The 14,178-nt window shown below is 32.9% G+C and overlaps 1 protein-coding gene across 3 annotated transcripts; it reads right to left on the minus strand.

The window, feature by feature from the left end:
• Positions 1-7,368: 7,368 nt before the first annotated feature.
• LOC123669333 lies at positions 7,369-12,522 on the minus strand. Of its 3 annotated transcripts, XM_045602941.1 has the most exons (4): positions 12,406-12,515; positions 11,987-12,204; positions 11,424-11,647; positions 7,369-7,507 (listed from the first exon to the last, which is right to left on the minus strand). In XM_045602941.1, the coding sequence occupies exons 2-4, from the start codon at positions 12,200-12,202 to the stop codon at positions 7,480-7,482; spliced, it is 468 nt and encodes a 155-aa protein (XP_045458897.1). In that variant the 5' UTR covers positions 12,203-12,204; positions 12,406-12,515; the 3' UTR covers positions 7,369-7,479. The 3 variants fall into 3 exon arrangements, with proteins under 3 accessions (XP_045458897.1, XP_045458896.1, XP_045458895.1); XM_045602940.1 differs by lacking the exon at positions 7,369-7,507 and having other exon boundaries at positions 10,372-11,647; positions 12,346-12,522; XM_045602939.1 differs by lacking the exon at positions 7,369-7,507 and having other exon boundaries at positions 10,372-11,647.
• Positions 12,523-14,178: the final 1,656 nt, after the last annotated feature.

Genomic DNA, 14,178 nt, shown 5'->3' on the forward strand with positions numbered 1-14,178 from the left:
AAATTAGTACATTGAAAATATTTTTTATTACACAATTAGAGTCTATATTATAATTATTGACATTTTCTACTGAAATACTTTTAATATATTCGTTTTATCAAAAAAACATATTTTATTTATAAATAGATACAAAAACGTGCAAGTTTGACAATGGCAACACTGTACGTTGAATATCGTCATTTCTTTGATTCCCGTCTATTGTAAATCTGATAAAAGCGACACTTTTCGCGCCCATCTGAGTGAATACACCTATTATGCGAACACAAAAGTAGACATAACAAACGAAAATACCATTCTATCTATAATTACATATAGATATACACATTTAATGCTGTACTAGAATAACAGAATCCTTTTAAATGTTTTTCTTTGTAGTATTTTCAGAACCGTATAGGTACCTACCTATATGCATCATTCTTTGGCGTCAATAACTTTACATAATACTCGTATATAACAATAAATTTACATATTACTTAAATGTTGTGTTTTATATACTTAAAACAAGCAATTGTCCGTGGCTTCGCTCGCATAGAAACTGATACTATTTAAATAGAGAGGCTAAAGTAGTGGATAATCATATTATTACAACAATTCGTGGTCTCCTTGTAACACATTTAAAGTTCGCCTTTTGCGCTACCAGACTGCTCGCAAAACTGGCTCTCGATAACTCACGTACCACGAGGAACAGTCGTGCGAGAAACACTTCTATCCTTAGATTTCGCGAGCCATTTTTAGGTAGTTTCAGTAATACGAACTAATCTCCTATTTTACCGTACAGAATTTCGATAAACGCTGTGATACATATTTATGTTTAATCCAATCAAAACCCTAAAACTAAAATTTCATGGTTCTGAAATTTCCGATATGTCAGGAAAACGCAGATATATCGAAGTGTAAAAATTAAATCAAGACTAAAAAAATTACATTTGATGATTTATTTATTTTTAACCAATACTTAACCGGGCTTAAAAGTAAAGGTAAAATAATTTTTATGCGAAAATAAGACGTACTACACGACGTATACAAAACGATAACGACTTTGATGTGAGTGATTTTCTCTCAATTTCAAAAATGGCGATCAAACGTCTAAGGAAAAAGCATAAACCTTCTAAAACCAGAAATGAATTTCTATACAAATTTCGTTCCCGATTTCACTCACTAAAACACTCGTCCAGACCAATTTGTATCACGATTTACTAACTATTAACTATCTCTATTATATTTCTTTGTAGTTGTTAACTTATTACCTAAACAAGTAGGTACCTATTACGAACTTATTTGGTAAGTTATATAAAACTTCACCTCTGGTTTTTAAATTCTAAGAAACAAGAAAAACATAAAATTTGTAACTGTTAATGTTTATTTAACGTAGAACACAATACAGAATAGCTAAAATAACATAATATTATATAATAATATTAAGTAATTGCCAAAATTCATCTTCAAGTTAATAACATCTACGTGGGTTAAACTAACAGTTAGAATTATCCTCCGACAAAGCGGGGAAAGTCTTGCTGGTGCGCTCGAAGCCATTAAACGACAGGAGCATCGAAAATCTCTCGCGATGTGGTACACCCGTCTCCACGAGGAGCGCTATGCGCACAAATGCGTTGTACGAGCAATCCTGCCAGTCTTTGAAGCCCGGATGATACGAAAGCGTGGGAAGTCCTCCGGCCCGTTGGATCGACGATCTACGTAAGATTACCGGTGTAGGCTGGATGAGGATTGCGGAAAACCGGGATGTCTGGTGCGAACTTGGGGCTATGTCCAGCAGTGGACTGCCATAGGCTGAAGTGTGTTTGTGTGTGCGTGTGTGTGTGTGTGTGTGTGTGTGTGTGTGTGTGTGTGTGTGTGTGTGCGTGTGTGTGTGGGTTAAACTACACGTGTGGTTTGGTCAAAGATTATTCCTAAACCTAGTAAATAGACTGATTATGATAATTATCCAAAATAATGCGTTATCTTTATTGTTGAAAGTTGTGTTGATATGTGAATTGTGCGAATTTACCAGTAGCCTGAGGAGCCTGGAGCCTAGCGCGGCAAATTTTAGGGGGCTGCTTACAGAAATAATATTTTTTTTTATTTCTGTAAGCCAGGCGGCTTTCTTATTAGAATTATTTTTGTAAATTCGACAAACAGTGTAGTATAGTAGCCTTAACACTCCAATCTCTGAGTACAAAAAGTGTCTGAGTTAATAATCATCCTAATAACAGGCACAGTCGATATCAGAGAGGAAATAGAGCACAAATCATAAGGTTGCAATTCCATTGATAAAATGATTGATATGAATATTATTGCGAAATAGGGTACCTATCGAATTTTAGAGGTCCGAAGGGACGGCAAAAATTGCATAGCCTAGTAGCGACTTTAGTTGTGAATAAGTTTCTTTCAGTGAGTCTATCAGGCCCATTAAACGAGCTTTTTCAAATGAGTCAAAATCGTTTTATGATCAATTATCAGATCTTTTTCAGGATATCGTAACTACTGAAATGTCGATCTAGCTTCACTTTTTTAACAATGTCGTCACGTTTATTCGTAACTGGGCGAAAAGAGTGAAATGCATCTTTTTCCTGACGCTTAAACCAATTTTGTGCTACTCTAACTGATATGACTATTATTAGGTCCATAAATGTCACAAATTTTTTTGCTGCTTCTTTCGCATTTTCTGTTTTTAAAGTAAAAATCTTTCATCCATTTTGGCGGAAAAAAAACGAACGAAAATGGCGGTAAACAGTTTTTTTATTGTTTTGAATTTCAAGTCATGTTATAATGTCACCTTATCATGGTATCAAAACCAGCCAGTTACAAACAATACAACCAAAAAGATTTTATTTTAACTTTTTATCAACTATTTATTGACCTATTTGTTGTCTTAATGAAATATTAAATTCTAAAGCATAAATAGATAAGAAATAAAAACTTTGAAAAAAGCTTCAAATAACATTTATGTACAGGTAATGTTCGAGTAGGAAAAGCGTTTTTATGACGTCAGAAGAAGAAGTACCAAACCGGTATGATTCACTTTGGATGTGTTCAAAGCATTCAAATATTGAAAATGTATGATTTAGCTACATTTTAATCTATATATTAATATGTGAAGCAAAAACTTTTACCCCTTTTTACGAAAATTGCGCGGAGGAGTATGAAATTTCTTACACTTATAGTTTATATAGAAAGAGTGCAGAATGCTAATATATTTTTTTTATTATACACAAAATATATTAAATCAATAAAAAAAACATTACATACACACACTACCATGTATTTGACACACACACGCATACTATATTCTATTGTTGATTGTGAAAGTCTGTAGTCAAATTGAAAAATTTAAAAATAGGTTATTTTAATTATTTTTTGGTTTTTCTTAATTTAAATTTTTAATTTCGAACTCTGGGCTATAACAAATTTTCTATTAATATCAGCTACCTAAGAATGTACAAGACATCTGAACAGCGCCATCTAGTCTTTCTTAGCTACTACACTGTGGCGAACTTTCGGGAGGTTTTGCGTGGTTCACTTTAGTATCGGAAGGTGGCGTTTACCACGTATTTTCATATTTGAATCGTAGTTCTATAATTATACGTAAGATGACGCTTTAAGAAATGTTGATTAGTATGAAATTTGTTTACCTCGGTTCTGCGATAAAATAGCAAAGCTAACAACATAAATTGCAATTAAAAAAAATCAGAGAATGATATACTTCGTTTTAAGATTAGATAAGATTTGTTATTAGTAAATAACGAATAATCCGTAACTGTAGGCATAAGCTTAAAAAATTATATACATTAAAAACCAAATAAGTAATGTAACAGGCACGTACCTATAATCTACTACATGTGTTCCATATCTTTTAAAACGATAACCTTACTACAACTACAGACGTTTGTACACATTCTATTATTTTTATGTATTAGTAACTAGTATCTACTTAGATACATACCTATAGTATAAATAAACATTATGTAATTTGTTTATTCAACAGCATACATTAACATAACAATTTATTATTAAACAAATCATTTACCACAATTTAAGCTACGTTAATAATGTTAATAATTTAATATCAACAAACTAAAAAGTCACGCTAAATAAAAGTTGAATTAATAGGTATATATAAATGAACTAATCTCTGGAAGTCTTGATGTAACATTATGTTTATGTTAAGAAGCTAGTTATTCCGGGTAGTTACTGGCTATAAGCTATAAAATAATATGATCCTGGCTCATGAGTCATGACCCCACATATTATCCGTCGACTTACATCTTATGAATATGATAAATATCTATTGATATTATACCTAATCAAAATAGGCTAATCTGTGAGGTGTAAAATGAAAATGTTTCACAATATACCTGAAGATAACAAGATATATATTTATATTATTATACGATATATTATCATGTTTATCGTTGCTCTAAAGGCCTGTTTCACCAATACTGGATAGCGCTATTTGACGGATGACAGTATGCGATGGTATAAAGTTTTTGATTGATTATTCTTTTTTAACATCAAATTTTACTATTTTTATGATATATTTCTATTCGCATTTTTAAATCTTAGTTCGTAGTTTATTAATGGACTCTTTTTTTTTTGTTTTATTTTTTGGTATCGCAGGGGAACCCATTTACGGGTGATATCAAGGACGTCCGGGAAGGCAGTCCTAGAGCGTATATCGGCCTCAGCACTTGGGGGTGTATTAACGACCAAACCCCTGGGGGAGCCTTCAGCCGCTTTAATTAGAGGGTCCCGGACCTGCCCGCAACAGGATCCCTCCAGCGACAGGTTGGCCTCGGCGAAAAGGCCAGACTTCTCCTCCATGGGGACTGTCCGGCTCACCTTTGAACAATCCCGACGACGCCGTGTCTAGCAGGACCGGGTTCCCATCCCGGCCCGACACGGGCACAGGGGCGTTACTGGAGGCGCATTAAGTAGCGCCTCCAACGCACCCCCTTTCGTCGCATAAACTACAACTTTAAGATGATATGCAAATAGAAATATCTTATAAATATAGTAGAATTAGATGGTAAAAAAGAATAATAAATCAAAAACTGTTAACTATCAGATAAGTGCCGTCAATTAATCGTTAGTATATCGTAAAATTCTTTTTTGTTGGAAAGGAGATATCCCAAGTGTGGTACCAAGGAAACCAGGATCTGATGATGGAATCCCAGAGAAATCGATGGAAACACTCGAAAATCGTAGAGACGACTCGTGCGTTTATTTTTTTTCGTCTACTTACGTTGTATTTTGTTACGTTGTATTACGTTGTGTTTTTTTCGTTTGCGAGCAAACACAATTATCATCGTGGATTTGCGAATGATGTACAATTTTTATGATGTTTTCAGTTTTTTAAGTTTACAGCTAATATGACGCTTAAAAACTTACTGTTACTAGCTCGGATTTAAATCTGCAACCGCCAGATTAAATTTTATGCACTGAATTACTTCAGCTTGTCATTAACTTTAAAATGACAAATAATACCTAACAATCCAAATTTAACACATGTTAAGTCGCGAAAACGACCATTCAAGATTTTTTAATATCTGAAAAATTTTCAAGTTTTGACTTCGTCATTGTAAGTTTATTAGTCACTAGCGACCCGCTCCGGCTTCGCACGGGTATAAAATATAATTATAGCCTATGTTATTCACTGAAAAAATGATTAAAATCGATCCAGTAGTTTTGATTTATTCATTACTGCCCGTGGCCCGCTAGCGTTTAAATAAAATTTTACCTTTCTAAATTGTCGAATGGGTTATTGGATAGTCCTGAGCTCTTGGCAAAGGTTGGATTAAATGTACCATATTATACACGCGGGAACAAACATATGCTTTTACACGTACCATTTGCATCCACAAATTATAGAAAGAATTCATTTACTGTCCGTGCTTGTAGGTCTTTCAACTTGATTTCCAGCGAGTGTGATATTGATTTATATCACACTACTTCTGCTAAATTAAAGCAATTACTAAATAAACGCTTTTTCTGTCAAAGCTTTGTTAACTAAAAGTTTAAAATTAACCGAACAATACAACCTACAAACACAGAACTTTGTTTGCTCACATTTTTTTTCTTTTCTTTATGAACAATTTTATGAATACTGTTTAATATTTTAATTTCCTACTTGTCCAACACAACACTATTGTTAATTTATTGCTACACGTGGAAACTTGTCAATGGCCTTCTGTTAATGTTAGCTGTAAGTTTCCCAAATAAAATAAAATAAAAAATAAAATAAAAAAATATATTAAATCAACAATGTATTTAAGGTATTTAATTAGATAAGGATTAATGCTGTATTGGTTAAAATCGCTTTGAAAATTAGCCATTATTTGTCGTAAAAAGTAAATGACAAAAAAATGTTATTGTCGGATATCCATAAGAAATAGACATATACCATAGCGGAGTTTTCTGTAGACCTTTTCAATGTGTACAATACTTAGTAGGTACTTACATTATTTTGATAAATCTCGTAGGGTTCGTGCTGTGTTTGCTATGTAAGCGAAAAAAATGAAATTATTTACGACATCACATTAGAAACCTCAAAAATAACAGTATTTCTCCACTATTTAATGGATATTATTATACATATAAACCTTCCTCTTCAATCACTCTATCTATTAAAAAAAAACTGCATCAAAATCCGTTGCGTAGTTTTAAAGATTTAAGCATACATAGGGACATAGGGACAGAGAAAGCGACTTTGTTTTATTAGTAGATCTATAGTAGTCTCTGGAGGCGGGGCCACACCTTATTCAAAAACATTAATCTACCTACATTACCCAAGTACGTATGTACGTCGTAGATTGATACTAAATTGTAAGCGAAGTCTAAAAATCGAATACATTTCTCAAATCATTTTTAGGTATTTTGTCGTTCATATTTATTCCAGTATAGAATAACTTTTAACATGTGTTTATAGCAAAAATTAAAATAGATGTAAGAACATTGAATTTGGTTCATGATGCATCATTTAAAAGTATTGAAGTAGAGTAATATTGATATCTTTTTTCAATTATCACGTGAATAAACTTTTATTTTATGAATTAGTAGAAAAATATTGTAACATAATCGATAATAGCCATCTTTTTGCTGTAAGAGGTATTGAATCTACTTAAAGCTCATGGAAATCTAACGTAATTCTACAATTTGTTAATAGGCTAGCTGGCAAAGATCCAGTTGAAATGTTTACGTTACGAAAACGCGACAATGTAACCAAGGAAATAGATAGGTATAACATATAGAATCAAAAACTAGCATTTTATTTTTGTCTTGAAGTTAAAAGAGTCATTATACAGTAAAATACTGTTTTCCGGTAGTTATTAAATAAACGAATTAGGTGTTGGAATTCATAATAAAACAACAAGATACATATAAAAATATTTTATTAAAAACATTTTGGTAACATTTAATAAGAACACTTAGGTAAAAATAAATCGACCTCAAAATCATTTAAAAAGAACAGCCTGGACTGGAAGTTCACGGAGGAAGCCGGAACAGCAAAAAACTAAAATAAATAAAAACAATGATAACACTCTAGGCAGACATGTCTAATTGACAACCAGAATTAAGGCATCGCAAGAATAATATTATTTAAGTACGATAAAATACCTACGGCTATTATTATAATTACAACAAATAAACGCCTAGTGCGTTCGTAGCGTTCGCTGTGAAGCGCCGCCGCAGTCGCGCGGGCGGCGCGCGACCCTGTAGTCTCTTGGCAGGGAACTTACATCGAGTATTATTGCCACTAACATTATTCCACTCCACTCACGAGACATTTCGCTTGCCACTACGCCGTAATTATACACTACTAAATACTAAAACATCCCAATTATACGAAGCTATGTTAAAATTTTACCTAACTAATATTATCTTCGGTTAATTTTGATACTAGATGATATAACATCATTACATATTGTACTCTTAACACTACGCTGGATTGAATTATAAAATGAGGAATTACGTGTCATACATAATATTGCAAGCATTACTGAGATTGTGCACGTTACGTGTATTCTTTTAAAAATAATAATTTTTAACTTATGTGTTAGGAAGGACGATCACTTATACTGAAGTTGACGAGGGCGAGGCGTCGGCCGCTACGGCCGAACCTTTACAAACAGCTACATAAAGGAACAGTCATAAAGATTAAATTACGAGCATTGGCACTTTCAATATTAAATCTTAATTACACTCTCGAAATAGCACTGCATATCAATAACCAACTTAAAAACTAAATTCAGATCAGTCATTTATGATATCACATCAAAATAAACAGGGAAATACATAATATGTGATTATCGATTGGATATACTATATAATATATTATATTCTTTTCAAGAGGTATTAATTTTCTTAAGGGTTACTAAAATATTGAGCTCTGCGCCGCGCGCGACGCACCATATCACGATAATAAGAGAATAACATTAAACCAATAAGTTTTGGTACCTGGAGTTTGTCTCCGAGTTAATTCTATTTCGCTAAACCTACATAATGCTTATCAGATACGTAATACACAGGACGCGTGCCCAGGGCGGTCGCAGGTTATCCGCGGGCGCCTCGTCTAGGCAAAAAACCCTTCATCCCTATACAATTTTCATTATAAAAATACTGTCATTTGACTACAGTTCAATGAGAAAAAATATTTATGTAAATATGAATGAACAATAGATAAAATACAACATATAATATCATGTATATGATTTGACTAAACAAAATAAAATGCATAAAATTGAAATTATTAAAACATTGTAAAATCACTTGAAGACACTTAGCAATGGAAGGTACTAATTGATATTTCAGAGAAAAAAAATTATTCAGTTAAAAATAAATAGCACAACAACCAAATTATTTGGCAATGTGGATTAAAATAATTAACAACTACTACCCCTCGGCTGCTAACTTAACAAAAAATTGGAATGCAAATATTGCATCGCACCTCGGCCTCTGTTGGTATTGGGGAACGTGGCGCTCTGCCGATAGGGACTCCTATTCTACAACTTAGGAGACTTCACAACAAGAGCTAATAAAACTGTGCGTATCTCTCTGCAAAATACTCCATTTGAACTACATTCGATTGAAGCTTGTCATATTAAAGTTAATAACTAAATAATAATCTGAATGCAACATTTCATTTTAAATAACCATAACAACCATTTTGTGAGTATGTGTGACTGAATATATATAGCACACTTTTTGCGAAGACACCTCTAATATTTATGGATTTTGATGTACACTAGTTAGAGATGCCTGTATAGGATTATTGTTAGGCATAACGTATCACTAAGCTGCATTCTGAGATCCATGCTAATATGTTCAGTCATGACCCACTGAATCATAAATATTATATAAATTAATTTTGTAAACTATTCACTTATTTGTTTATAACTTATGTGTTTATGTTCATAGCCCATTTGTAATGATTACAGTAAAATAAAATTGGCGATGACTCATAGATAAAGCGGTTGGCGAAATGCAATGTTATCATGTAAATTTAAATCGTGATAAGACCTTCGTTTCGGTAGTCAGTTCTGCTAATGAAAGCTGTCGTTATAAAAATTTAAACAAATCAATGCATCAATGTTGGTCCCTTCCATAATATCTGCCAAACCTCAAATCGAATACCATATCAGTATAAAGAAAATTTTGAAAACTACAAACTGTATTGTCTCATATCAACATTTTTTATAAAAATAACTTTGTCGGAAAATATTTAAACATTATAGTGTACAAATAGTCCAGTTCAATTTAAAGCTGATCACAATATAGCAGAACTAAAGTTGCACAGAAGGACAGTATCAACTATTATTCATTCTAATAGTATTTTACACATTACTTACATATAATTTAAGAGACATACTATTAAATATCTTGACTAAATTAGGAGACCATGGATATTACAATTTAAATAATTATGCATTTATAGAGATATTGCCAGTCTGTTAACGACACTTACGATAGTTTCACTAGAAGCCCAGCATCTGGGCACATTAATGACTCGAACGTTTTAAAACGGTCTGTAACAACTACTAAAACCTTAGAATATCTAATCACTGTTTTAATTTGTGATGATATGCACTGATAACCCATTATACTATGTCACTCATGGGTCTGTCACAAACTAACAAGTTTTTCATGCTTTCACACAATTTGATAGGAAACAGATATTTTGGGCGATGTGTCAAGATTGTATCCTTTAGATGACACGTCATGACTATTTTTAAATGTTCGGACGGTAAATCCAACAATCATCATAATTAGACCTTAAAATTAACATTCAGCTTGGCTATAAATTCATGCCATCTCGTCAAATCATAGGCTGAATATATGAGAAGCAGCCTTATCGTTAAAACAATGACGATTCTGTTTATAAATGACTGTGGAATATATTAACAAGCCTAAGCTAAATATCATAAAACAATATTCAAATAATATCTATAAGATGTAATGGTGGGAATAACTCATTATGATATTATTAAGTCCATAATAAAAATTTAAATATTGCTTTAAATAAATCAAGCACAAAATCTATAGGTCAACATTCTTAACCAATTGATTTTATGTCAATTGTTTTTCAATAATTTATAAATTTAATATGCATTATCGTATTAAACAAGATTCTTTGGATAACAAATAATTATTAATATTGCTAAGAGGAACTAAACGTAGTATAAGATAATATTCATTTTCTGGCTTTGTTGTATAATATGTTAGTTTATAACTTACAGGATTGGTATTTTATTCATCAAGATCCCAATTGTTTGGTTAAAAAAAATGCCGATTTTGTATTTTTGTAATAACTTATGGCATTATACTTTTCATAGTAACCTAACTTTTAATTTATCACACAATTAAATAAGTTAAACATAAAAACGAAACAAACCTATATCGTCACACGTTTCTTAGAATTTGTCAAAAATTGCTTTTTTTAAATTAAGATCACAGTATTAAGTCACTTTATAAATGTAACTCTACGAATTCGCAGGACGATTGCCACATACATATTCCACAGTCATCCAGAGAATTGGGACACATCAGGCTAATACAATTAACAAAATATGAGAATAAAATGTCACGAGCCGGCGGCTTCAGTTCAATTGAAAAATTTGTTCATTAGCTAAAATAAATAGTACCTGGTAGAAAACAGGAATCCCTGACATTTCAGGCTAAAAGTCAGGTCGTCAGGTTATAAATTCATTATAATATAAATAGCGAACTGAAGTCATCGGTGACGAAAACTTACATTGGTACATCAAGCACCATTAATGTGACAAACTAAACATGTTGATTTGCATCCTGATGTGTCCCAGGCATAACTCCAAATTCCCTTTTTTCAAGTATACGTTGTCAATGTGTCGATTTATTCTGTGGCAGCTACAACCCATGAGAAGCCACACATGCGGCAAGAATCTTTTACATACTGCGTGCGAGTTCCATAGGGTCCCAGCCGGTGGTACTGCGATCGGTTGGCAAAGAACAATGCAGGATTATTGGGTGGCAGTACCGTGGCGCGGTAGTTCCATCGAGGATCCGTGAGATTAGCACTCAAGTTAAGAATATCATGCCCTCCGTACATTACTTTGACATCTTCAACTTTTGTCTCTTTCGGACGCGGCTGTGGTTGCACAACAGTTTCGAATAGTTTCTGAAAGAAGTTATTAAACTATTATAGACACTACAAGTTTCACTTTGACAATAAGTTCAAAGCGTAAAAATCGATTGTCTTACTCATACAATTACATGTATTTATTGCATTTGTACAATTTTAAGACTGTTTTGTTTAATTAATAACAAAAACATTAATAAACAAAAAATATATACCGCAACCGAAATTCATAAGTCTGCAAAATCTTTCCATTATCACACGTCAATTGTACACAGCATTGATAGCGTAAGACGTTCGCCATTACGGAATATTATGAAAATAGAGAGGTCAAGGCCAGGACATACGCAAACAAAATAGTGCAAATAATTTAATTATTACCTTCTCTGTTGTCTGAGGACTAGACGGCAAGGAGTCGTTGTTGACCGACTCGGATTTCAATGAGGCCAATGAGCCGATACCGCTAGATTCGCTGGAGACAGATGGGCTCGGGCTCGTTTGAGACTGGGACAGGCTCGCTATGTCTATGATATGCCTGAACGAATTAAAATCTTCTGTCTCCAATCCAGCCAGTGGTAGTGCAACTGTTAAAGCCATGTCTGTAAATGGATATTGACGATTGTACTTTAATTTACACGTGCATAATATAAGCTACTGCGTGTGAACAAATCGAAGGTATGTTGACAGAATTCAACGCGCCAAATTTTCGTACCACGACAAGCTTTTAACGCAAAACTCACTTTTGACTAGATAAACACTAAGAAGAAAAACACTACACTAACAAGAAAAACAATAATTACCGAAAAGCGCTATCCTCAAAAAGTACAAGCCTCGGCGTAGTTAAAAGAGATCGAACATTTGTGGAGTGAAGTTGGTTACATTATCTCGCGTTTGCGTGTGCGTGATGTCGAGCGGCAAGCGGAAGTTATTTTTATGTCGGTAAAGCAGTTTATTACGCAGTAAACAGGCTCTTTTAAATACACATTACTTTGGTAAAAACTGCATTTTTATTACATTTTCGTAACAAAAAGAAAATTGAAAAATGTTTAATTAAAATTATTGTATTTGTGCTTTCATAAAATATATTATTTTTTAGGTTAACAGCGCCCTCTAGGAGTTGTTCTTGGTTCGGCATCTTGTACTGAGTCTCTTAGTGAATTGAAATCATGACTATAGCTGTCGCTTGTTGGCCGAGTTATTTAGTCTTAGTTCACGTTAAATAGTATAGATGGCGCTTTCACCATATCTTTATTCATAGAATTTATTTATTGTAGATCAAAAGCGTAAAGTACCGTTTATTATAATAGTAATCACATTAGACGCAGAATTATATTGTTCTAACTGTTTCTTCAACGTGATAACTATTTATTATAATAGTAATCACATTACACGTATTATATACAATATAACACTATATTGTTATGTAAACAGATTTTCAAACTATATCTTAAATATAGCATCTTGCAACGTTAGCATTTCAACTCATACCGTAAATGTAGAATGTTATTTTTAAGTAAAATTGGCTGTTATTGTGTGTATCGCCATTGATTATTTTAACTAAAGTCAGAATATATTATTTAGGTAATTAATATAATATAATGTATTCATATGTTCGTAGATTTTCATAACACCTTATGGTCTAAGATCCGAACTAGACATGATCTTCACCCATCTAATAAGGAAACAAACCAAACGGAACCAATGAGCCTTGTGAGGGCTAATCCTGGGGGCTTTCGGTGCCTCTAGGAAGGTCCGCGGACCACTGTTTAAGAACCACTGATATTTCATTGATACTAGTTGTTTTCAATCACATGTTTAATAAATAAATCTTACATCAAAATGAGTGCTGTTTCATTGCGAATACAAATATAATATAGCCTGGACAGGAATTTTCCAACCAACCCTTTCGTGATTTAATTTTAATATATTAAAGTAAGTAGAAATAAATTTTTAAAATTTTCACCTTTAAGCAGATGGGTGAAGTTCGTCTCTAGTTCGGATCTCCTACTACAAGTATTTTAAGCATCTTTATACTACCTACACACTCAACTTATCACGAGTATTTGTAATACCTAATTGTGTTTGCTAACAAACGAAAAAAACCGACTTCAATTATACCATAATTACACGTAAGTAGACGAAAAAAAAATATTAACAACAGCAATAGTCACCACTACAATTTTCGAATATTCCCCTCGATTTCTTTAGAATGCCACCATCAGAGCCTAATTTCCTTCCAACAAAAAAAAAAAAAAACATTTTTATAGGCCATAAAATAGCGCTACGCGTGGGCGAAACCACGAACGTACCGATAGTTGTGCAATATAATTGTGTTTGTTCACAAACGAAAAAAAATCGACTTCAATTACATAGACAAGTACTATAGCGTAAGTTGACGAAAAAAATTAACAAACGCATTAGTCGTTACTACAATTTTCGAGGGTTCCCCTCGATTTCTCTAGGGTTGCATCATCAGATCCTGGTTTGCTTATCATGGTACCACCCTCTCTTGGGATATTTATTTTCCAACAAAATTTTTTTATTAAAATCGGTTCATGAACGACGAAGTAATC

This window comes from Melitaea cinxia, chromosome 3 (assembly GCF_905220565.1).
Source record: "Melitaea cinxia chromosome 3, ilMelCinx1.1, whole genome shotgun sequence".
Lineage (NCBI taxonomy): Eukaryota > Metazoa > Arthropoda > Insecta > Lepidoptera > Nymphalidae > Melitaea > Melitaea cinxia.